The sequence below is a fragment of the Taudactylus pleione genome, unplaced genomic scaffold, assembly GCF_031769625.1.
Source record: "Taudactylus pleione unplaced genomic scaffold, aTauple2 ptg000344l, whole genome shotgun sequence".
Lineage (NCBI taxonomy): Eukaryota > Metazoa > Chordata > Amphibia > Anura > Myobatrachidae > Taudactylus > Taudactylus pleione.
This window is the reverse complement of record NW_028284745.1, coordinates 689,261-713,580: the sequence shown is the minus strand read 5'-3', so window position 1 is coordinate 713,580 and position 24,320 is coordinate 689,261. Positions and strand designations below refer to the sequence as shown.

Here is a 24,320-nt window from a genome sequence, read left to right as displayed (position 1 = left end):
CCCTATATGTGTTGAGTTTGTATGTACTCCCCGTGTTTATGCGGGGCTTCTGTGCGTGCGCTGGCTTTCCCCTCATAGCACAAATACATTTTGCCTGCTACACAAATTCAAACGTGTCTGTGTTTGGTAGGGAATTTTGTCTGTAAGCCCCAACGGGGCAGAGTCTTCGTATTAGCTGTAAAGTGCTGCTTAATATTATGGCGTTATATAATATAAGTGGTCATAATATCGCCATTAAGTCTAAAAGCTGCTTTTGTCCTATAACTGCCCTGAACATGATGAATTATTTCTATTTTCTAGGTTTTTATATAACAGAACAGGACACTGGGATGACTGGTCCATTCCCATACTGTTAACTACCGCTGCTGCATTCACTTATAACACAGCGCTGCTGGTAAGTCCCCGCTTAGTCTGACTGCACACAATGTTCCGGCCAATTCTCTCCAATATATGTATAATGCTTATAATAGATAAGATTCAGAGATGACGGACAAATGAGTCATTCCCTGGTGCTGAGGGACATTTTGTAATATCCCTGCACTAATATATAAAAATGAAACGTGACTATACCCAATCCCGGATCTTCACATTTTTTGAAACGACGGAATGGTTTTTACATAGGAAGCTTTTATCTATATCTACGACAGATCAATGATATGTCATATTTATTTTTCTGCTATACTGTATTTTATTGCATAACCCAGAATTTTTTTATTTAATGTAAGACATAATCTGTCTGTAATAAGGTTCTTTGCTATTTTTTGTACATTATTTTGCTATTTTTGATTGATGTTTCTTCTCTGTATTGTACTCGGGTACATGTGATTTCTATTTGTCTGGCACCCCTATTTTTGTCTAACTTGTCTTTCTCTTTTTCATTGTACGATATAAGAACCTTTTTTTTTTTTTTTATGTAATTTGCAAAAACACTAAAGGGGCCTATCCATTAGACGACTTTCTGAACGATGCGACCAAAACCAGGAAGTTTTGTTCGGAACGTTCAGAAAGTTGGGTAATGGATAGCCGGCAGGGACCAGCGATGCGCGTGCACGCTGGGTCCTTGCTGACGCCGACTATCTGTGGAACATGCCCCTCAACCTGACGACGATCGTCAGGTTCGGCATGTTCTCAGATAGGAGGTCTGTCTCCTGCATTGAATGACGTTCAGTGCGGGCACCGCACCTAGGCGACCTGAAGGACTGAACGCTAGTCGTTCAGGTTTTCAGGTCGCCTAATGGATAGGCCCCGTTATAAACTGATTTTTTTTTTTGAATGAAATGTATGGGGGTAGTTATCACGGGAAACTTGCAGTTGCAATCCATTTCCAAACTCGCATTTGTCAGAGAAAAATGTTTTTCGTTTATTTTGTGCGCACCCCCCTGAGGAAGTGAGATGATAGGGAAAATCTTTATTCTATGGTAAAAATGTCGGGACACAGTGCAGAACCCCTTGGACCCCCCTTCCCCTAATGACCAATTAAGTATTTGGAAGTTTTCAGTTAACTTAGTTGGCCCAATAATTACATGTCGTTTTTAGGTCTTTAAAAGTAAAATGTCCTCAAAATGAACCCAAATCAACTTTTTGTTTGTTTAAGCACCCCAAATTTAATTTTGGGGTATTTTTAAAATGAAAAATAATTGCTTTTTGTAATTATTATTTTGCTTTATTTTTTTTTTAAATTAGTGGCCTCCTGTTACCACAAAATTGCATTTTTGATTTAATTTGAGATTAAGTGAAAAAAGTTTTTTTTTTTTTTTTTTAAATGTTTAATAAATTGCACAAGTCAGCCATTTGACAACATTTAAAAAACCTCCAGTACTTTCCTTATGCCCACTAACAGCCTTCTGTATGATACGGACTCCCTGCACTTTTCCCAAGCTGCACGCCCTTGCCGTGAGTAGCGCGAATAGGCATTTCAAATTAGATTGTGCATTTCTCAGTAGAGCACACATTCGTGCGATGTTTGCGAGTTTCATAAAACAAACTATGTATGTTGCTCAATCACGGCCAAACCTTTGAATCGATTGACTTGACGACTGGCATAAGAATAGTTTGCAGGCCGGGTTAGAACATAGGCTACATGTTTTCCCATACCTTCCACTCGCATTCATATTTTTTAGATACTAGTGTACCAACTCTAACGCGCATGCGCGGCAAGGAATCTGCCACGCAGAGCACCTAATAGGGAGATCTATAGTGCTGCCAGCCATGCGTGACCCAGAATAGCTCACTTGAAATATAATACAAATATTATTCTACACCTAAATTAGAGATCTACAGATGCCAATGACTGCCATCCAAATAAAACTATTTAGCACAATTAAAATTGATTTGGTTAGTTTGTATCAGAGTGATACGAAGCTCCAGTAAAAAATATATAGAAATACACAGGTTTCAGGCAACGTGCTGCACAGCAGTAAGTAAGTCTGAAATTGCTTACCACAGAACTTCGGAATGGCTTATCTGCACGTAGTAAAATCCACAATGATTGTAGCTTATAGTGTGTCAGCTTCTTTGGTCACAATGTGTAGGAAGGAGTCTGTTACAATAAACATGTCATGTCTACTGGATGACGTTAGTCTGCAGCCATAAATTAACCGGCAAAGGGAGAAAATGTTCTCCTACCCAGGATTCCCCCCAATCTACCATTTCAATTTAAGCATCTCCAATGCTCCCTGAAGCTAGCGTTTGCCATGTCCATCAATAAAGCACAGGGCAATACTCTGGAAATGGCAGGCATACACTTGGAGATGTCTTACTTTTCTCATGGACCACTTTACGTTGCTTGCTTACGCGTTCCAAGCAGTGGCAATCTGTATAGATTAGCGCCAGATAGTAGTAATAAATAGCAGCAATAGTAGTAATTGTTGCCGTAGTTTTGTGCTTCATGAAATTAGTTGTCATTCTTTGCAATGATAAATAACATGCATATTTTTGTAGTAACATTTGTTTTATTTTATGGTAGTTGATCCTTTACGTTTATATAATGCTTAATATTTTATATTCTTATACGGTTCTGCAATCCCTTACTATAATTATTCCTGCCTTATTTTGTCTCGGGGGTCTGACCATGGCTGGATTAAACCCTCGGCAAAATAATTGTTGTTACAGCAATTAATCAGCTGCTGTCATAAATATTCATGAGATAACGGCTGCTCATATGGAAGGTTTGTATCCGCCTATTGCTATGGGGAAGCGTCCTGAGGAATTGGAGGAATACTTCTAGGTTGATGTATGCTGAAAGATTATTAATACTTCCATTGTTTGCCATCTTGATAAATGTGAATAAAGTGAATAAATGATTAGTTTTTCAACACTTAATGGCTGCAATAACTGTGTGCATCCTCTAGAAGTGCTGTGGGACAAAATACAACACAGAGCATCCATAGACTGCACAGCACACCTATGGATAGGATGAGGGTACTACAGTCTGCTGGTGGTACAACACTCTTATGGATAGGATGAGGGTACTACAGTCTGCTGGTGGTTCAACACTATATATTATGAGGCTACTGCCATCTGCTGACTGCACACCACTCCAATGGGTTGGGTGAGGGTCCTGCAGTTTGTTAGATGCACAGCACTCCTATGGATAGGGTGAGGGTACTGCAGTCAATTAGCAGGACAGCACTCTTAGGGGTATTGTGAGGGTACTATAGTCTGCTGGAGGCACAGCACTCCTATGTATAGGGTGAATGTGCTACAGTCAGTGACACAGCACTCCTATGTATAGGGTGAAGATGCTACAGTCAGTGACACAGCACTCCTATGTATAGGGTGAGTGTGCTACAGTCAGTGATACAGCACTCCTATGTATAGGGTGAAGGTGCTACAGTCAGTGACACAGCACTCCTATGTATAGGGTGAAGGTGCTACAGTCAGTGACACAGCACTCCTATGTATAGGGTGAAGGTGCTACAGTCAGTTACACAGCACTCCTATGTATAGGGTGAAGGTGCTACAGTCAGTGACACAGCACTCCTATGTATAGGGTGAAGGTGCTACAGTTGGTCGGCGGCACAGCACTCCTATGTATAGGGTGAAGGTGCTACAGTCAGTGACACAGCACTCCTATGTATAGGGTGAAGGTGCTACAGTCAGTGATACAGCACTCCTATGTATAGGGTGAAGATGCTACAGTCAGTGACACAGCACTCCTATGTATAGGGTGAAGATGCTACAGTCAGTGACACAGCACTCCTATGTATAGGGTGAGGGTGCTACATTCAGTGACACAGCACTCCTATGTATAGGGTAAAGGTGCTACAGTCAGTGACACAGCACTCCTATGTATAGGGTGAAGGTGCTACAGTCAGTTGATGGTACAGCACTCCTACCGATGTACCCAGCTATTTTGTTGCATCACTGCGTTATCTTGAACACCACGCATGGAGTGCCACACACCACGCCATGAGTCGCGCCACAAAGAAAGTTTAGTAATGTAGCGTAGCGTAACGCTGGAAAAGTCATTACGTGTAATACAACTTTTTGCCCACCAGGTGTCACTTTTCCTAAACTACATAGCGCATGTGTCTGGTTTCCAATGTACCGTATGTTCTGTATCACCGCCCGATGATTGGTTGACAGAAGCGGTGATTTGGTACACTTAACAGTATTACAGCGTTTTCCACATGGAATCAAGAATGTATAATAAAGAGGTAGAAGAATGTCTAATAAAGTTTGAAATCATTAAGCTCTGTATTACACACTGAGTGTGCGGTTGAAATCACACTTGCGCAAATGTAACTGTCACAGACTTGGGTCTCTGCATTACAAACTGACTGTGCGTTTAAACCGCAAAATTGCGTCAATGTCTGCACAGTTGGCGCTGTGGTGACTGTTAGCCAGCTCCGAGGGGTTACAGTACAAATGGGATCTCTGGCGCGTGCCCAGTGGAGGGGTTGCAATGCATTGCCAGTGGCACTGCGCCATTGCCATACCCTTGTAGCGCTATGCCATGGCGTACAGTTTAGAAGATCATTCAGTAGCGGGTCATGATTCACACACAGTGAAAGTGGGATCTCTGTATTACACACTGACTGTGTAATAATAATATTAAAAAATAAAAAGTGTAACCTTGACTGTCTAATAATAATAATAATAATAATAATAATAAAAAATTTAACCTTCCAGGTTTCGTACAGATGTCTGCAATGTAGAAGTTCGATTTCTTACCTCTACACTACAGCCACCTGGTTACTTCATCATATGGTACTATAGATGTCACATAAAGTACCGTAGAGGACAGATGCAATTCTTACTAGGAGAGACTTGTTTGCAAGGGGTTATGTGATCCGCCTTGCTTACACTTCTCTCCTTCTGTTCGAGACCTTGATAATTTTTTTTTACTTATTTTAAATGTTCACTATAGTATTGTAGTTCAGTATTGTTATCCAACCCTTACAAAACTCAATACATTATACCATACTGTATGTACTGTAGATGTGCCCAGCTACAGTACTGTAGTTTGTTGCTCCATACGCCATATACAGTAGCGCATTGCTAGTCGCGCGCTACACTGTGGCGTATTGAGTCTCATAGCAATGCGCATGCCCAGTTCTCTGTAATATTGTAAGTACAATACTGTCGGCACTGTCCTGGACTTACTGTAGACATTGTAGTGATTCCATGACTCTAGTACAGTAGATGCAGTAGTCTAGGGGGCTAATGCCTAGCCCTACTGCATCTATCATTTTCTTGTCCCGCTGGTTCGAGAACTTTAAAATATCTACTGTATAATTTTATTTTGTTGTAAATCTTCACTAATACATTATCCAGAAATTTATATGCCACAGTACTTTATGACAAAAAAGTGTAACCTTGACTGTGTAATAATAATAAAAAATTTAAAGTGTAACCTTCCAAGTTTCGAACCCGCAAAAGGGTTGTGCAAGCGACGGTAATGTATTGGCTTGATTATTTACCATTACACTACAGTTGCCTGCAATACCAAGGTTGCACCTCGCTTGAGTGTGTCCTACAATACTGCACGTCATCGTATCTCAGGCGCATGCCCAGATCCATACCCATGTAGCGCTATGCCATGGCGTGTGGAAGATCACAGCACTGCGCATGCCCAGTGGGTCGTAAGTCAGATGCAGCTACGGTAAAGTAGGATGTCTTGCTACGACAGGCTTGTGGACGAGCGGTTACATGTTCCGTCTCTCTACCTGCCTGTCCCGCCTGTTCTAGACCTTAATAAAAAAAAATTATTTTTTTAATTCTTCGCTACTTTTGTTCAGTATTGTTATCCAACCCTTACTAAACTCAGTAAATTTACCCCCTAATATAGAAAATGTACTGAGATGGGAGTTCTATTAAGAAATGATGTTGCCCATAGCAACCAATCAGATTCCAGGTATTATCTTCTAGAAGGTGCTACTGTAGATACGGTAAATGAGAAGTAGAATCTGATTGGTTGCTATGGGCAACATACAGTACAGTAACTTCTTAAATAGAACTCCCATCTTAGTAAATTTACCCCTACATGTTTAACTTTGTCCCCCAAATTTTTTTTCTTCCGCCCCCAAAATGAAAGTGAATTTTTGGGGTGTTCTGACTGTTTTTTTTTTTTTTTTAAATTACGCAGTTTACAGTACCTTTTAGGGGACTGTCTGAAGGCTGCACGTTGAAGGCTTCCCGCAACATTGCACCCGAATTCACCACTTTTTTTCCGCCTGCTATTCATACAGTAGGCGAAACTTTTTCGCATACTGTCTTACTGTACATTGCATTGACTTTCTGCCTAGGTGGAAAGTCTTTCAAATTGAATACGGCGATAATTTTCCACCTGACAAAATGACGTAATCGGCGAAACTTTTTTTTTAGCCGATCACGTCTTTTCGCTCCAATGGGTCTATTTACTGTACTAAGCAGTGTTAGGAGACAGAGGGAAAAGTGATAAAGTGAAAAGGTGTCAACCAATCTGCTCCCAACTGTCATCTCACAGGCTGTGTTTGAAAAATTACAGTTGGGAGCTGATTGGCTGGTACCTTATCACTTTTTTATCACTTTTCACTCTGTCTCCTAACACTGCTTAGTACAGTTAATAGACCCCTTGGAGTGAAAGACGAGATCGGCTAAAAAAAGTAAATAGACCCCTAAATTGAATACGGCCCTCGGTGTGTACAGTACTGTATGTCTACTGTACTGTATACTACTGTAAGTGCCGGGCAGCCGTGACATTACTGGGACGGGCAACAGGGATAATGTACAGTATATGACTGTGGGCGGCAGCCCCCATTGGCCAGCGCGCCCCTGGTGAGGGAAATCCTGGCCAATAGGAAGATACGCCCCTGCATCTGTGTGTTGTTAACTTTTTGTACCTTTTTAATGACAGATCCCACTACTACCCAGTACTTACTGGACATGAGAAATCACTATAGTGTGCAAGGTTGGAACAGTATCGACATTGTCTCAAGTTTGCGATGTAACACTATTTTGCACTTCAAACGCACATTCAATTTGTAATACAGAGAGCCCTCTCAGAGACAGAGGCCACTCTCAGTTACAGCTTAAGAGACGTCGCTATCGTGTGCAAGGCTGACACCGCATCTACATTGTCGCAAGTTTGCGGTGTAGCTCTATTTTGCGCTTTAAGCGCACAGTCAGTTTGTAATACAGAGACCTCTCTCTCATACTGTACAGAGTCCATTCACTACCAGTTTCTGCAGTTATGAAATCACTATTGTCTGGTGCAAAATTCAACCGCACCATCAGTTTTTAATATACAGTACAGACACATTCATAGCGGCACACTAGTTGTCCTAGCAGATGGGGAATGGTGTCCTTTGCAATGGTCATTATTTGTAGCCTTTTTCATGACACCAGGGCAGAGCTGACTGCTTATAGTAAATGGATTAACAAAGCGTCCTTTATTATGGTAATGAGAGGCTCTTGCTTGCTTTGTGGGAAGGGACCTGATGCACTTTGTATGACTCTCAGCCCACTGGGCATGCGCCAGAAATCCCATCGCAACCCTCCTACTGGGCATGCGCCCGCCAGAGATGCCATTTCTAATCCATCGGAGATTGCTGACAGCCATCATAGCGCCAACCGTGTAATACAGAGAGCTCTCTCTCATACAGATCCCACTATTACCCAGTACTTACTGGACATGAGAAATCACTATAGTGTGCAAGGTTGGAACAGCATCGACATTTCGCAAGTTTGCGATGTAATGCTATTTTGTGCTTCAAACGCACATTCAGTTTGTAATACAGAGAGCCCTCTCAGAGACTGAGGCTACTCTCAGTTACAGCTCAAGAGACGTCACTATGGTGTGCATGGGTGACACTTCGTCTATATTGTCGCAAATTTACAGTGTAGCGCTATTTTGCGCTTTAAACGTACAGTCAGTTTGTAAATACAGAAATCACTATTGTGTCCAAGTCTAGGACAGCGTAGAGAGTGGTGTAAAATTCATGTTTTAAACGCACAGTCAGTTTGTAATTTAGAGGCTTCCCTCTCAAACAGACCGCACTGCTGTAGCAGTTTCTGAAGTCATGAAATGACTACTGTGTACAAGTCTTGGACAGCGCAAAGTGGCGCAAGGGAGAAAATTCAACAGCATACCGTACAGTACTGTAGTAATACCCTTACTATTGTGACTATTGTGTACAAGTCTTGGACAGCACAGAGTGGCGCATGGGTGAAAATTCAACAGCATACCGTACAGTACTGTAGTAATACAGACAATTGCGCATGCGCAGTGATGATCTTCCATACACCATGGCTTGGCGCCACAGATCCCATTGTAACCTTCCACTGGGCATGCGCAAGAAATCCCATTGCAACCCCTCGGAGCTGACAGCCACCACAGCGCAGACATTGATGAAGGTTTTGCACTATTTAAATGCACAATCAGTTTGTATTGTCTTACTTTTAAGCAGCCTTTTGAACAACAACACTACAGTATTACAGTACAACACTACTAAAGTAGTTTCACGATAGTATCCAGAGCAGACAGTGCCAAAAAATAAAAAAATATTCTTTTCCAGGGATCGAACTCGGGACCATACTTTTTCCAAAGTGATCACCTAACCACTAGCCCACATGCCAGTTACAGTGAACCGCACAGAGCGGCCTCATCCTTGTGCACTCCTCCCGCTGCTGTTTTTAATTATAAAAAAAATTGTCATACTGTAATTCATCCCATCTCAGTGAAAGCTGTGCGTGCATCTCATTAATCTACAGTATCGGTTATACCGTGATAACAACTCGTACAACTTCTCTACTGTTCAGTTATGTACAATACTGTATGTGCACTGATTTGCATCCTGTTATAAGAGCTTACTGTATATACATTATGTGACATTAAAAATATTGGTTGTGCGAACATGCAAATGCTGTGAATGTGATATCCATCCAATTTAAGTTTAACAGTATGGCATTCAGTATAAATTACAACAGTGGAGCACTCGCCACCCAGCGGTTAAGCGCTGTATTACATACAGTAGCGTATCCTTCGTTGAAGAATACCACGGTACGCCACAAGTCCATGGCGTGACTCAGAGGCTTGCACGCCATGCCGAAAGTCGGCGCGACTCAGAGGCCTGCACGCCACGCCATGAGCAACAAAATAGCTGGGTACATTGGTATGTATAGGGTGAAGGTGCTACAGTTGGTTGATGGTACAGCACTCCTATGTATAGGATTAAGGTGCTACAGTCGGTTGGCGGCGCAGCACTCCTATGTATAGGGTGAAGGTGCTACAGTCGGTTGATGCTACAGCACTCCTATGTATAGGGTGAAGGTGCTACAGTCGGTTGATGGTACAGTACTCCTATGTATAGGGTGAAGGTGCTACAGTCGGTTGATGGTACAGCACTCCTATGTATAGGGTGAAGGTGCTACAGTCGGTGGCACAGCACTCCTATGTATAGGGTGAAGGTGCTACAGTCGGTTGATGGTACAGCACTCCTATGTATAGGGTGAAGGTGCTACAGTCGGTTGATGGTACAGTACTCCTATGTACAGGGTGAAGGTGCTACAGTCGGTTGATGGTACAGCACTCCTATGTATTGGGTGAAGGTGCTACAGTCGGTTGATGGCACAGCACTCCTATGTATAGGGTGAAGGTGCTACAGTCGGTTGATGGTACAGCACTCCTATGTATAGAGTGAAGGTGCTACAGTCGGTTGATGGCACAACACTCTCGCATGGTGTGTAACAACACTGCAGCTTTTAGTTGGAAAACCTGTTTTTTTATTAATACATCTTTGAATGATGGGTCTCGTCTTGATTATAATCAACCGGGAGAGTACTACATATATAAGCAGGTCGATTTATATCGCCCAGTGCTGCTGGGTTTGTGCTAATTGTATGTGTTTTGTGTTGCAGATATTGGCACTATGTCACGTGGCTGTGGGGCAACAGCTGAACTTACACTGGCTGCACAAGGTAATTCTCCGCCCAATGGAAGCGATCATGATGAAGAACTTTATTCCCATCATGTATGGGATAGTACCCACTTACTGTTAATTATAAGGATATTAAGTCACTGAGAAGCTTCGGTGACCATATAGAAGAATGAGGCTGCAGTACTTATAATTTACAAAGGACCTGGAACATTGCGAAACGCGCACTGACAGATGCAGAGTCACATGACAAGTAATACACTGCTCCTCCTCTTACCTTTCTTGGAGCTCTTTTGGACCAATTGAAGTACAGGAAAAAGGGACGAATGTGTCTAATTCTTACGTTTTTGGATCTGTCTGCCCTGGCGTTTTCTTTTACAATGTCATTATTGATATTGGTAAATGTCACCCCTCGCTCCTCACATGTTCTATCCCATACTCCATTGCTTGGCTCTGGTGGCCTGAAATGTTCTGTATTGTTCTGTTGATGTTTCACTACAAAGATCTCAGTGGAAATTCTGTCCCCTATTTTGCAGGCTTGCGTTGCCGTTATTCTGGTTGGCACCGTCATAGCCATGGTGTCTATAGAACAAATGTGGCAAGAGGAATGGAACGTCCTATTAATTTCCTTCCAGGTAATTTCCGTACACATCCAGATAGTCCTGAATAATATAGATTTTTGTAGCCAGAAGTGATGCAGTGTTTTCTCTCTCTCTAATTTACTGTAGATCTCCCCATTTTCCAATGTGAGCAACTATTCCTCTCCCCACCTTCCGCTATGCTAAGTTTCAGCCCATGTACGCGGAATGTACTAATTTTCAACATAGCGTTTCTGATACATTGTGAGCAGCTTTGTATGCAGCTAAAAAAACAAACCTAAAAGATGGTGAAAAACTCCCTGATGCCCTCAATCTGGTACTAATAGCGTTCTCGTTAGTTTTATTTTTACATTTATGAGGTTGATTCAGTTGTGGGCTATGGGCCTGATTCAGGTTGGATCGCAAGGCTGCGGACGCACACAACCGGTCGATTCTTGCGTTCTGCATCGCAGTGCACATGTGCAAGCCGGCCCCTGCGATTGGGTATGCGAATGCAGCGGCACAAAAATTTATTGACGGGAAGCACCGTTTGGGGGTGATCGAAGGAACGCAGGCGTGCCTGTGCGTTTGAACGCAGTTACAGGGGCTCGCATAATTAAGCCCTTGCGATGGCAGCCAGAGGTGTAGATGGCGACTGGAAGTTTCGCAGTCTGAGAGTCAGGGTCAGCTCAACCACAACTGTGCGTATGGGTCCGATGTTACTCATCAGTGCCCATTGCAAGTATATTTATTTATATGCATTGTATGTGACTTGTGCTAGCTCTGCTATGTAATAAACTGCATTCAATTTTCTGACTGTCAGTTATATCTATCCCTTCTGCTCTTTCTTAAACCCTCAACTACCTGTATTTCTGAAGGGTGTCACATTGCATTATTAGCTATGCACTTGCTGGCTATTTACTATGTCTTCTAAAGGCAAGGGTAGCCAGGAGGTTGAGGCTCCTGTGCTTGTTGCATGTAAATCCTGTTTAGCAGGCTTGTACCGTCAGGATTAAATACAGGAAGGTCTGTGTGCTAATTATGTACCACCTCTCCAGTCCACCTTACCAGCACCTGTTCAAGAGCTACCGTTGGTGTCATCCTTGTCTCAGGTTTTGACGCAGTTAGTGGACCGCTTATCAGCCACCACACTGCTTCCCACCATGCCGTATCCACAGCTATTACAGCCTACTATGTCGGTACCCCTTATGCATTCTCCTTGGATGGATGTACATGCCCACTCAGAGTATGTCTCAAACGTCTGCCGTCTTTCAACAAATGTTGCAGGCGGACAGACCATTGACCACCAAAGTACATAGGCGGACTGTGTCATCCTCTCAGTCCACCTAGTTTTCAGATGCGGATGCATCATTAGAGGAGGTCGCACTCGCACCGGGTCGCACTCAGGCAAGGAGAACCGTCAGTCAACAGTGGATTGCCCTTCTTAAGTAAGAGCGGTTAAATCGATTCTTAATATAGAGGATGATGAACCAGCCCATAAGCCTAAACCCCGATGATTAAACGTTAAAAGGTGGTTAAGGCTGAATTCCCTCAATCGGACCAGCTCACTGAGATTATGGGGGAAGCTTGGGGTACTCCTGGCAAACTGTTCCAGGTCCCAAAAAGATTGGCGGCTTTGTACCCTCTCCCTCCTAGTGAGTGTACTAAGTGGTAAGTCCCTCCTGCTGTTGACTCGCATGTGGTGTGCTTAGTCAGAAGCTCCACGCTGCCGTTACCGTCTGCGTCCTCCCTCAAGGATGCCACGGATCGAAAGCTGGAAACTTGTCCCAAATCAGTCTACTCTCTTTCTGGCGCTATCACTAGGCCAGCTATGGCCACAGCCTGGGTGACTAAGGCTATCGAAGGATGGACAGAGGCACTGGAGAGCCTGCCATCTGACACTACCAGGGAACAACTGGCCTACATCTCCCATATTCAGAAAGCTGCCTCTTATTTGGTAGAAGTTGCGTTGGATACTGGACTCCTTTGCTTTAAGGCATCTGCGACTTCGGTAGTCGCCCGCCGGGTCCTTTTGGCTAAGGTCCTTGGCCAAGAGGGTACTCAAATCCTTACCCTTCTCTGGAGACAGGCTGTTCGGCACAGAGTTGGACAATATCGTGGCTACCGTGGAAGCCTCAAAATCTGATTTCTGCCATCAGCAGCTGTCCCTAAGCATAGGCCGTCCTCTTCTCGGTCCTTTCGCCCCCAGGGTAAGGCAAGAACAGTCTAGTTCAAGACCACCACAAGACCACCAATTCACGATCCAAGCAGTCATGGTCGGCGAGACGTCCAGCTTCCAAGTCTGACGACAAACCCTCCGCCTCCTGGGGGATTCCAGGGTAAGAGGCTGACTTCTTCAATTTTCCGACTCTTGGAAAATTGGAGTCAAACAACAACAGACGCCTGTGTCCGAGAAGTGGTCTCTCAGCAGTACACCCTCACCTTCCTGAGACGTCCTCCCCAGCAATTTTTTTGTACAGGTCCCCCATCAAGGCCTTGACCCTTCAGGAAGCCATTCACTCCCTGCTACGTTTAGGAGTGATAATACCGGTTCCTTCGGCTAAGCGAGGAACTGGTTTTTATTCCATTCTACTCTTTTATTCAAAAGCCGAATGGGTCTCAACGACCTATTCTGAATCTCAAATCCCTCAACAAATTTATCTGAGTGCCTAAGTTCCGCATGGAAACTCTACGATCAATTGTCCTGGCTTTGGAGCCTGGGGATGGTTTCTCTGGACATTCAGGATGCACACCTCCATGTGCCTATTACTCCAACCCACCAACAGTTCCTAGGGGTTTGCTCTTCTGCAGCAACATTACCAGTTTCGGGCGCTTCCCTTTAGTCTGTCAACAGCCCCTTGGGTCTTTACCAAAATTATGGCAGTTATGGTGGCCTACCTCAGGCGCCAGGAAGTCAGAATCCTGCCATACCTGGACAACTTCTTAATCTTGGCACATTCACATGTTGTGTTACAACGCCATCTCCACCTGACCATGGACTGCCTGCAAACACACGGCTGGCTCATCAATTGGAAAAAGTCCTCCCTATCTCCGCCACATGAGGGGGGCAATCCTGAATTCTCGAATACAAAAATTTTTGCACTACACTTACGTGTGCACAACTTGCTCCACAATCGGAGGTTATCCATTCACTCAGCAATGCAGGTCCTGGTGTCCATGGTATCCACCTTCGATCTGGTGGAATACGCCCAGTTCCACTCCAGGCCCATTCAACAACTGATTCTCTCCCGGTGGAATGGGCAGTATCATCTGATCCGGTCTCAGACGATCGTCCTCTCTCCGGAGGTTTGGCTTTCCCTCTCATGGTGGCTATAGATGTCCCATCTGGACAAGGGTTGCCCCTTCTGGATTCCAAATTGGGAACTTTTCACTATAGATGCCAGCCTTCGCGGATGGGGTCATCAGACCTTTCAGGGACGGTGGACAACCCAGGAAAATCGCTTGCCTATAAACATTCTGGAACTGCGTGCAGTGTACAGAGCACTCACTCGAGTGCAGGATCTTCTCCGTGGCAAGCCGGTCCAAATCCAGTCTCGGAGCGCAACTGCGGTAGCCTACCTCATTCATCAGGGAGGCACGCAAAGTCGGTCAGCCATGCAGGAAGTGGCAAACATCCTGGTCTGTGCCGAATGTCGTCTCCTGGCAATCTGTGTTCATTCCCAGAGTCCTCAGTTGGGAAGCGGACTTCCTAAGCCGCCAGGACACCCAGGTGTCTTTCAACTCCTGGTGGGCAAATGGGGCCTGCCAGACGTAGAACTCATGGCCTCACGTCGCAACCACAAGATCCCTAGGTACGGGTCCAGGATCAGAGACCCCTCAGCCACCTTCGTGGACGCTCTGGCATTGAGGTGGGGCTTCAATCTCGCATACCACTTTCCTCCGATCTCCCTCCACCCAAGGGTTCTCAGAAAGTTCAAGCAAGAGGGTGGCATGGCGATACTAATAGCCCCAGCTTGGCCCAGGTGACATTGGTTGACAGACATATGGAGTCTCTCAGTAGACACTCCTTTTCCACTCCTCTATGCAGGATCTACTAGCACAGGGTCCTTGCCTGCACCCGGACCTACCACGTCTGTCTTTGACGGTGTGGCTCTTGAGTCATCCCGCTTAAGAGCCAAGGGTTTCTTTTGCTCTTTGGTCCAGATGATGCTCAGGACACATAAGCCTTCCTCTGCTCGCATCTATCAAAGAGTTTGGCACTCTTCCTTTTAATGGCTATGACCCTACAGTTTTTAGGGTCTACCGGATGCTTGCCTTTCTCCAGGCGGGGTTAGATCTCGGCCTCCGCCTGGCCTCCCTTAGAGTTCAGGTTTCTGCACTGTCAGTCTTGTTCCTGCGAAGGATTGCTCCCCTGTCTGATGTTAGAAGATTCTTTCAAGGCGTCTTCAACCTCCTTTTGTCCCTCCGGTGGCTCCGTGGGATTTGTACTTGGTTCTTCGGGTTCTACAGGCTCCTCCATTTGAACCTCTGGACTCAGTAGACCTCAAGTGGCTGACAACTAAGACACTGTTTCTCCTCGCTATCTCCTCTACCCGCAGGGTATCTGATTTGGCAGCGCTCTCCTGTCGCTCCTCCTTCTTGATCTTTCATCCAGAGCTGTTCTCTGTACATGGGCTGGTTACCTCCCTAAGGTGGTATCCCGGTTTCATTTGAATGGCGAGATTGTGTTTCCGGCCTTCCAGTCCTCTGATCTCTCTGCAGGAGAAGCCTCTCTGGATGTAGTTCGTGCTTTCAGATCTACGTGGATCGTACCAATTCCTTTAGGAAAATCAGATTCTCTCTTTGTGTTGTACGGCTTTCACTATTGAGATTGGCCAGCTAACAAACTAACTCTGGCTCGTTGGCTCCGCATGACAATCTCTCAGATCTACACGCAAGCTGATCTTCCCGTTACAAACCGGGTTACAGCACATTCTACTCTCTGTGGGACCCTCATGGGCATTTCGACGTGGCGCCTCTGTAAAACAATTCTGCGAGGCGGCAACGTGGTCTTCCGTCCACACCTATCTTAGGTTCTATGCCTTTGATACCTTTTACCTCTCAGGATGCTTCCTTTGGGCATCAGATTCTCCTTTCTGCTCAGGAGCATCCCCACTCTTAGGGGAAACTGCTATGGGACATCCCCATGGTATCCCTGTGAATCCCTATGGATCCCGAAGAAAAAATTAAGAGTTATGGTAGACTTACCTTTTGTTAACTCTCTTTCTTCGGTCCATAGGGACCACAGGGCGCCCACCCTGACGCACCAGGCCTCATTGGGTATTTTTTTTTTCTTGATCACTGATTCCTTTACTTTCCGAGAGAGTGTTTCCGGAGTGTACTGTTCTTCCTTCTCCTATTTCCTGCTCCTGCTTTGGGCTTGTTTACAAAACTGTCTGCCTGTGGCTGGGGATGGGGTATATGTTGAGGAGGACCGGTGCATCCTGGGAGCTAAAGCTTTGACTGCCCGGATCTCTCCAACCACACTCACCCCATGGTATCCCTGTGGACCCTATGGACTTCAAAGAAATAGTTAACTAAGGTAAGTTTTACCCTAACTCAATTTTGCTGACTTGTGGATGTATGTAATGGGAAGTGGGCGGCTTTATACAGTGATGGGTACCTTGGTATAGTGCTGCGAATGCACTGCGATCACATTCATTTACATATTTTTGCAGCGAGTGGGTGCGTGCGATTGCAGACTTGCGATCCGTGCAGAATCAGGCCGTATGTGTGTTGGAATTCCAGCATATGCTATCGCAGGGGCTTAGTTATGCACGCCTCTGTAACAGCATTTAAACGCCCAGGCACGGCTACGTTTCTCTGACCAACCCCTGTCACCACCCTCAAACGCTGCTTCCCGTCAATCACCGTGTGAAGACTCTACGTGCTCACTGCAATCGCTTCCCGATTGCAGTGGCCAGTTCGCGCACTGCGTCGCATGCGCAGAATGCAAACATCGGCTGGCTGCGTGCGAACACAGCTTTGCGAACCCACCTGAACCAGGCCCATAGTCCACAGTTGAATCGACCCCCCCAGGTGTCTTTGGAAACCAGACTATCACTTGTGTCAGCTGGTTTGAAGTTACATTTTTCACAATTCTCTTCTCCAAATGAGCGCTAAGTAATGAAAGCTCCGTTTCCTTCTAGGCGACGGCTCCATTTTTGCACATAGGGGCCCTGGTTGCTATTACAATGCTGGCCTGGATCGTCGCTGGTCAGTTCGCAAGATCAGACAAAGTCAGTGAGTATTAAACCATCATTTGCCGGCACCTTGACCTACTCGAAGGTTTCGGTATGGAACAAGATAAGTAGAGAAGTGTGTGTGTGTGTGTGTGTGTGTGTGTGTGTGTGTGTGCGCGCGCGCCATACGCGGTGGTAATACATACCTACATTATTTTTGCCATGGGTACTGGTGACACTCACACTCTCGTGACAATGCAACCTATTCACCTACGTACATTGTACATTTTTTATTGCCTCGTGTCCGCCATGTCCTTTGTTGCCTTTGATTCATCGACTGAATATTGACAGAACCTCCACATAATCTACCGCGTGTAACTGACAGACGCACAGTAATATGATGATATTGCATGTGAATGGTTTGAGTAAAGTACTTGCTGTAATATCTACATTATATAATACATCGTTCCCTCTCTCCAGTCTTCCAGGTTTGTCTAATCCTGGCGTACTTGGCCGTAGTAATTGCACTGTATCTCGTCCCCCTCACTATATCCTCGCCCTGTATTATGCAGAAGTACGAGTTGGGGCCCAAACCTTTGATTATTGGTCATCAAGGTGCACCTATGGTAAGTAACACTTGTTAATTACGTTAATTATGATTTTTAAGTCTAATTTGTCCCATTCAGCAACTTCCAAGTTATACTGTGTTTATGTATTCAGTAGTTAGGACTCTACAAAACAAACCAACAAGGGCTTTTTAAAGTCACAAATTAGGCAGTGTAAGGCGATTCTGGCGATATTGGTCTTTAGCGCCCACGGGACGGTGGTGGCGCCACCTAGAGGAAGGTGTGTTATATGTACTGTCATTTCCAATTGAGCTGGGGAGTTCGCCCTTATAACCACGGATTTTAATTACATATGTTATACTAGTATTTCTAACACTAGTAAAATGCAGGTTGATGCGCACGACCATTATTTTTAGTGCCCGCACTGAAAAGATCAATGTTTTTTAGCGTTGTGATACTGTTCCATTTGTGACGTGTCTCTTTTTTTTAAATACTACTGTTTCTGTTCCTATATATTGTTGGTAACCATATTGTAGAAGGCAACTGTCACTGCACGGCCTGCGATGTGTAGGCAGAAGGAGCTGATTAGTGCTGGGTTCCTGTAGTTGTCGCCCAGAACGAGCCTGTGCCGGAGGAAACTACATTCCTGAAGTTTCTTCCCCAGCCCAGATGCTGGTTTTTATACTCTTAGAGGGGTATTCAATATGGGTGTTTTTTGCGTTAATATCGCACTTTTTATCGTTTTTGCGTTAATATCACTTGTTTTAGTTTTACACTGTATTCAATATCAAAGACTTATCGCAGTTTTGAAAAGTCTCTGATAAAAAACGGTGATAACTTTTCACCATTGAATAGGTGTCGAAAAAAGTGCAGAATTGGGGTTTAGGGGTGCAGGCTTAAAAAAAATAGCCTGCACCCCTGAGATTGACATTTAAAAAAGAACTGTGTCAAAAAAAGTAAAAAAAAAAAAAAAATAGGGACACCCCTAAAAATTAATTTAAAAATTGGGGTGCAAAAAAAAAAAACTCCGATATGAAACGTTAACTTTGCCAGGGAAGTTAACCTTTCATATTGAATACCCCTCTTAGACTTGTTCCAGCTGCAGTTCTTTGCTATTGGTACATAGTACTGGGGAGGACAGGTGCTGATTAATCCTAGCTGGCTTCTGTGCATTGCTCCCCATACCGTACGGTGCCTGCATCTTCCAGGCCGGGAGCACTTGCTGCTGCTTGTATAAGCCCCCTGGCGCTTCTCCTGCCGTACACATGCCATTGGGTATATGGATGTTTTCTCTCCATCTTACTTTACTGGGTTAGTAAGAGACCTGGTAGTTTGGATGAAAGGAGACACTTAGGAGGCTGCGTAAGGTCAGGAGGGGCAGACGGCGGCAGGCTCGAGGAAGTGAAAGGTCAGTGTGAATAAAAGATGACCAGTAAAGGCTACTGGCAGATCAGCTACTTACAGGTTGTGGTTATTTCAGGAGAATGATAATGAGAGAGCACCACAGAGGCGGTATGGACAGGTCTTCCCTGTGCCGTGGGCCACTTCTCAGCTTTACGTGGTTGTGGCGAATACCGGTGGGAGAGGGACACTTAATTTGGCGTGAGGGGGGGTTTATTGGCATGTTATACTGAGACGCGGTCATCGAAGAGTGCATGTTCCCTTCCCTCATAATATATATACAAATACACTTATTCATCTATCGGCCTCTCTCTATGTACAGTATATATGTATCTGCCATTTGCCTGCACAGTAATGATTGCAGCAGACTTTCCTGGTCTGAGAGGAGAACGTTCACGCAGGTGGCTGTATTCATTAAAGTGTTCTTTGATGCAAAATTGTGATTTGGGGTCTCTAGAGGTGACGGTCTCCTCATTACACCAGGTGCGACGGCTCAGAATGTACCTAACATTCTGCTTGTGCTGATTACTCTGTAATTTGCCAGCCTTGAAGAAACAAAAATAGACCATAATGTCTCTGGAGCGAGCGTCTAGCGGTCCTGTGAGGAGGGGAGCAATGGGATGTAGTCTGCATCCCGGCGTGCGAGCTGACGACTATCGGAATACCGGCGCCGAAATCCCAACCGTTCAGGATCCCGGCATTAGTGTCCCGACTGCCGGCATCCCGAAGATAAGTATCCGGGTGTTACGGGGAGGTTAGTTAGGTAGCGGGATTAGGGTTAGGCATTAGGGGGAGGGTTAGGGTTAGGCATTGGGGAGGGAGTGTTAGGATTAGGGTGTGGGGAGGGGGAGGTTAGGATTAGGCACTAGAGGGGAGGTTAGGGTACGGGGAGGTTAGGCTTAGGCACTAGGGGGGAGGTTAGGGTTAGGCACCGGGGAGGGAGGATTAGGGTACGGGGAGGGGGGAGGATAGGCTTAGGCACTAAGATAAATATCCGGGTGTTAGGGGGAGGTTAGGGTTAGGCATTAGGGGGAGGGTTAGGGTTAGGCATCGGGGACTGAGTGTTAGGATTAGGGGAGGGGGGAGGTTAGGCTTAGGCACTAAGATAAATATCCGGGTGTTAGGGGGAGGTTAGGGTTAGGCATTAGGGGGAGGGTTAGGGTTAGGCATTAGGGGGAGGGTTAGGGTTAGGCATCGGGGACTGAGTGTTAGGATTAGGGGAGGGGGAGGTTAGGCTTAGGCACTAGGGGGGAGGTTAGGGTACGGGGAGGCTAGGCTTAGGCACTACGGGGGAGGTTCAGGTTAGGCACCGGGGAGGGAGGGTTAGGGTAGGGATTAGGAAAATGCATTCCTATGGGTGTCTGGATTCTGGCTCTCGGGATGGCGCTGTCTGTATTCTGACCAGCGGCATCCCGACAGCCGGGATATAATACCCAACCCGGGAGCAATGTTATTCTAACAGTAAGAGGCACTAGGTAATGATGGCAGTGTAGGATAGAGGTCCTGTGAGGAGGGGAGCAATGGTATCCTAACGGTAAGAGGCACTAGGTAATGACTGACAGTGTACGATAGCGGTCCTGTGAGGAGGGGAGCAATGTTATCCTAACGGTAAGAGGCACTAGGTAATGACGGCAGTGTAGGATAGCGGTCCTGTGAGGAGGGGAGCAATGTTATCCTAACGATAAGAGGCACTAGGTAATGACGGCAGTGTAGGATAGCGGTCCTGTGAGGAGGGGAGCAATGTTATCCTAACGGTAAGAGGCACTAGGTAATGACAGCAGTGTAGGATAGCGGTCCTGTGAGGAGGGGAGCAGTGTTATCCTAACGGTAAGAGGCACTAGGTAATGACGGCAGTGTAGGATAGCGGTCCTGTGAGGAGGGGAGCAGTGTTATCCTAACGGTAAGAGGCACTAGGTAATGACGGCAGTGTAGGATAGCGGTACTGTGAGGAGGGGAGCAGTGTTATCCTAACGGTAAGAGGCACTAGGTAATGACAGCAGTGTAGGATAGCGGTACTGTGAGGAGGGGAGCAATGTTATCCTAATGGTAAGGGGCACTAGGTAATGACTGCAATGAGCAATGGGTACTGCAGTGTCAGTTATATTGTATTATGGAACGTTCTCCTGCTGCCTGTGATGACCATGAAATAGAGAGGCACACATACGTTAGCCTCTCACGTACAATTATATTACTCTTTATATAAATCATTACATACTACTAAGCACATGTGCATGATGCAAATAAATCTCATACAGTGACACGACAAGGGGTGAAGATGGCTCTGCCCAAGTGAACTTACATATAGTTAAGAATAAACACCCCATTTATTTCATATGTATTATTTATCTCTGTCATGTGCAGCCTATGATATAAAATTAAAATCCAATTGTGCCTTCACTTGCTCCTAAATCTGACTGCACAATAAATGAGTTGCTTCTGGTGCCCACGTGCACATTTATTTTGGTTGATTACATCTTCTGTGGCTCTGCTGATACTAAAACAAATATATCAAGTTGAGGTTTTAAAGAGTTAATTGGGCCGTGTGTCCAATGCTACAATTAATGCTATTGTAGAGGCTTGGGCGCCCCCTGCTGGCAATGGTGCATTATTGCAATGACTCTCTACTTGATGATGAATGTGTGAACGAGTCCCTTCAGTGACTGACACGGATCTTTGCAGTGAATGTTGGTTTATATTCTCCCACTAGTGTATGTGGACAGTGATATAACCAATACATATGGTGCGTTTGCACACAGCTCCCAATATTCCCCAAAGCCAAAACAACATCTGAAAAGACGTGAGCGGGGACAGTGACTTTGTGACTCGTGTCTCAATGATGTCACTCGTTCCTAGTAAATTATTAGGCTGCATCTCAAATTGGCAGCCCCTAGTGAGTGTTTTTTTTTTTTTTTAACTTTTTCTATTTATAGACTGAATATAAAGTGACTGAGCCCACAGTGTATGTTGGGAGGTTTAATGAATGTTAAATGATGTCTGCAATTAGTAGCGCACAGTTTTACCATAGCGCGTGTTCCTGATACAAGCCTCAGGGGAGTCGCTGCAAACCGTCTGTTTGATTTATTGGGATTCTTTCTCCGCCCCCTGTGGTCTGCAGCCGCTCCTGCCTAAATGATTATAAGAGATGCACATCCAGGGACCAGATGCTGGGAGCAGCAGGCTCAAGGTGATTAGGATTGAGAACTGCCCGTCTGATGAGACCGGTCACTATATGAATAGCTTTGTAGCCACTAGAACAAGGAACATGTCCTATACGCTTAGGGCAGGGCTCGCTGTCACCCAGGTCACCTCGGGTGTGATATGTATTACCTTTAGGACGGTCGGGATTTCCTCCTGTGTCGGGCATGCGGCTGGCGGTAAGTATCAACTAACCACACCTAACCCCCCTAACCCTCCTTAGGGGTGCCTAACCCCCTGTGCCTAACCCCCCCCCCTCTAAGTGCCTAAACTTAACTCCCCCCTTCCCCGCTGCCTAAACCTAAGTCCCCGGGGGGGGGTGCCTAACCCTCCCTCCCCCTAACCTAACCCTAACATCCCGGGGGGGCTGCCTAACCCTAAGTGCCACCCGGGGGCCCTAAACCTATCCCTCACCCCCCGCGCGGCTGTCCGCTGCGGCGCTCGGCATCACTTCGACCGGTGTCGGTAAAATGACAGACGTCTAGATTTAGACGCCTGTCATTCAACCCTCGCCTGGATTAAGTAGTCGGGAAGCCGGCGGTCGGCATTTAGACCATCAGCTTCCAGACTACATCCCGTCACCTCCTCTCTCTGCCCCCCCGCTGCAGTACTTGGGAGCAGTATTATTTTGTATTCTCATTGGACCATAATCGTTTTGTACAATTTACCCCAAGTCTGGGGTTTCCTCATATGCTTTGTAGAAAGTTGTTGCTCAGCGCTCGCAAGCGGGTCGATGTTGCCCAAGTGCGCATGCGCACGACGGAGGCGGCTCCGTCGTGCGCATGCGCGAGACCCGAATAACGATGGCCAAGCCGCCATTATGGGTCTCGCACCAAAGGGGACGTGCTGTCGATGGTGATTGACAGCACGCCCCCTTTGGTGGGCGTGCCGGGGGCGTGGCTGCCCAGACGGAGGCGTTCCCATGGGAACACCTACCGTCTGGGGCCGGCCCCACTGACATCACTAGTGATGTCAGTGGGAGTGCTTTTGGCTCTGATAGTCTTGACCATAGTCTTGACCATCGCGACCATCATTTTGGCCGCTCGCTATAGCTGTGGTTGGTCACCCACAGCTATGCGAGCGGCCAGGAGGCCACTCCAAAAAGGAGGAGGGACGGCCCTGATTCAGAGCGAGTGCTCTGTCAGAGCGTCCGGCTCTGAATCAGGGCCTCTGTGTGCTCGCCCTTCATTGGGTACAGGATCATTAAGTGTTGAACGGCTTTCCCCTCCCAGTGACTCAACTTCACTCGCCTGATAAGATAGTAAGTTTCTCAACCCTCTCCCTTTTCCACATCCTTTCTAGCTTGTCAGCTTATTGCGGTGTTGTGGCAAAGATATGTCACCTTACAGTTACTGTACCACTCACATGTCACCTTACAGTTACTGTGCCACTCATGTGTCACCTTACAGTTACTGTACCATTCATGTGTCACCTTACAGTTACTGTACCACTCACGTGTCACCTTACAGTTACTGTACCACTCACGTGTCACCCTGCAGTTACTGTACCACTCACGTGTCACCTTACAGTTACTGTACCACTCACGTGTCACCTTACAGTTACTGTACCACTCACGTGTCACCTTACAGTTACTGTACCACTCATGTGTCACCTTGCAGTTACTGTACCACTTGTGTCACCTAACAGTTACTGTACCACTCATGTGTCACCTTACAGTTACTGTACCACTCATGTGTCACCTTACAGTTACTGTACCACTCACGTGTCACCTTACAGTTACTGTACCACTCACGTGTCACCTTACAGTTACTGTGTCACTCACGTGTCACCTTACAGTTACTGTGCCACTCACGTGTCACCCTACAGTTACTGTACCACTCACGTGTCACCTTAGTTACTGTACCACTCACGTGTCACCTTACAGTTACTGTGCCACTCACGTGTCACCTTACAGTTACTGTACCACTCATATGTCACCAGGGCCGGATTAAGGTCTGTGGGGGCCCCTGGGCAACAAACGTGGGGGCCCCTATTAAATGTGACGAACTGGAGGCATGCGCAATGAGGACCTTATGCAGA

The 24,320-nt window shown here is 45.9% G+C and overlaps 1 protein-coding gene across 3 annotated transcripts in view; it reads left to right on the top strand.

Moving 5' to 3' along the window:
* The window catches only part of GDPD5 (glycerophosphodiester phosphodiesterase domain containing 5), a 245,371-nt gene that overhangs the window by 169,720 nt on the left and 51,331 nt on the right, over positions 1-24,320 (top strand). For all 3 annotated transcript variants that reach the window (XM_088444013.1, XM_088444016.1, XM_088444014.1), the window contains exons 4-8: positions 301-394; positions 10,342-10,401; positions 10,895-10,993; positions 17,086-17,179; positions 17,599-17,744. In XM_088444013.1, coding sequence (XP_088300139.1) covers positions 301-394; positions 10,342-10,401; positions 10,895-10,993; positions 17,086-17,179; positions 17,599-17,744 — 493 coding nt within the window. The remainder of the gene's footprint in view (positions 1-300; positions 395-10,341; positions 10,402-10,894; positions 10,994-17,085; positions 17,180-17,598; positions 17,745-24,320) is intronic.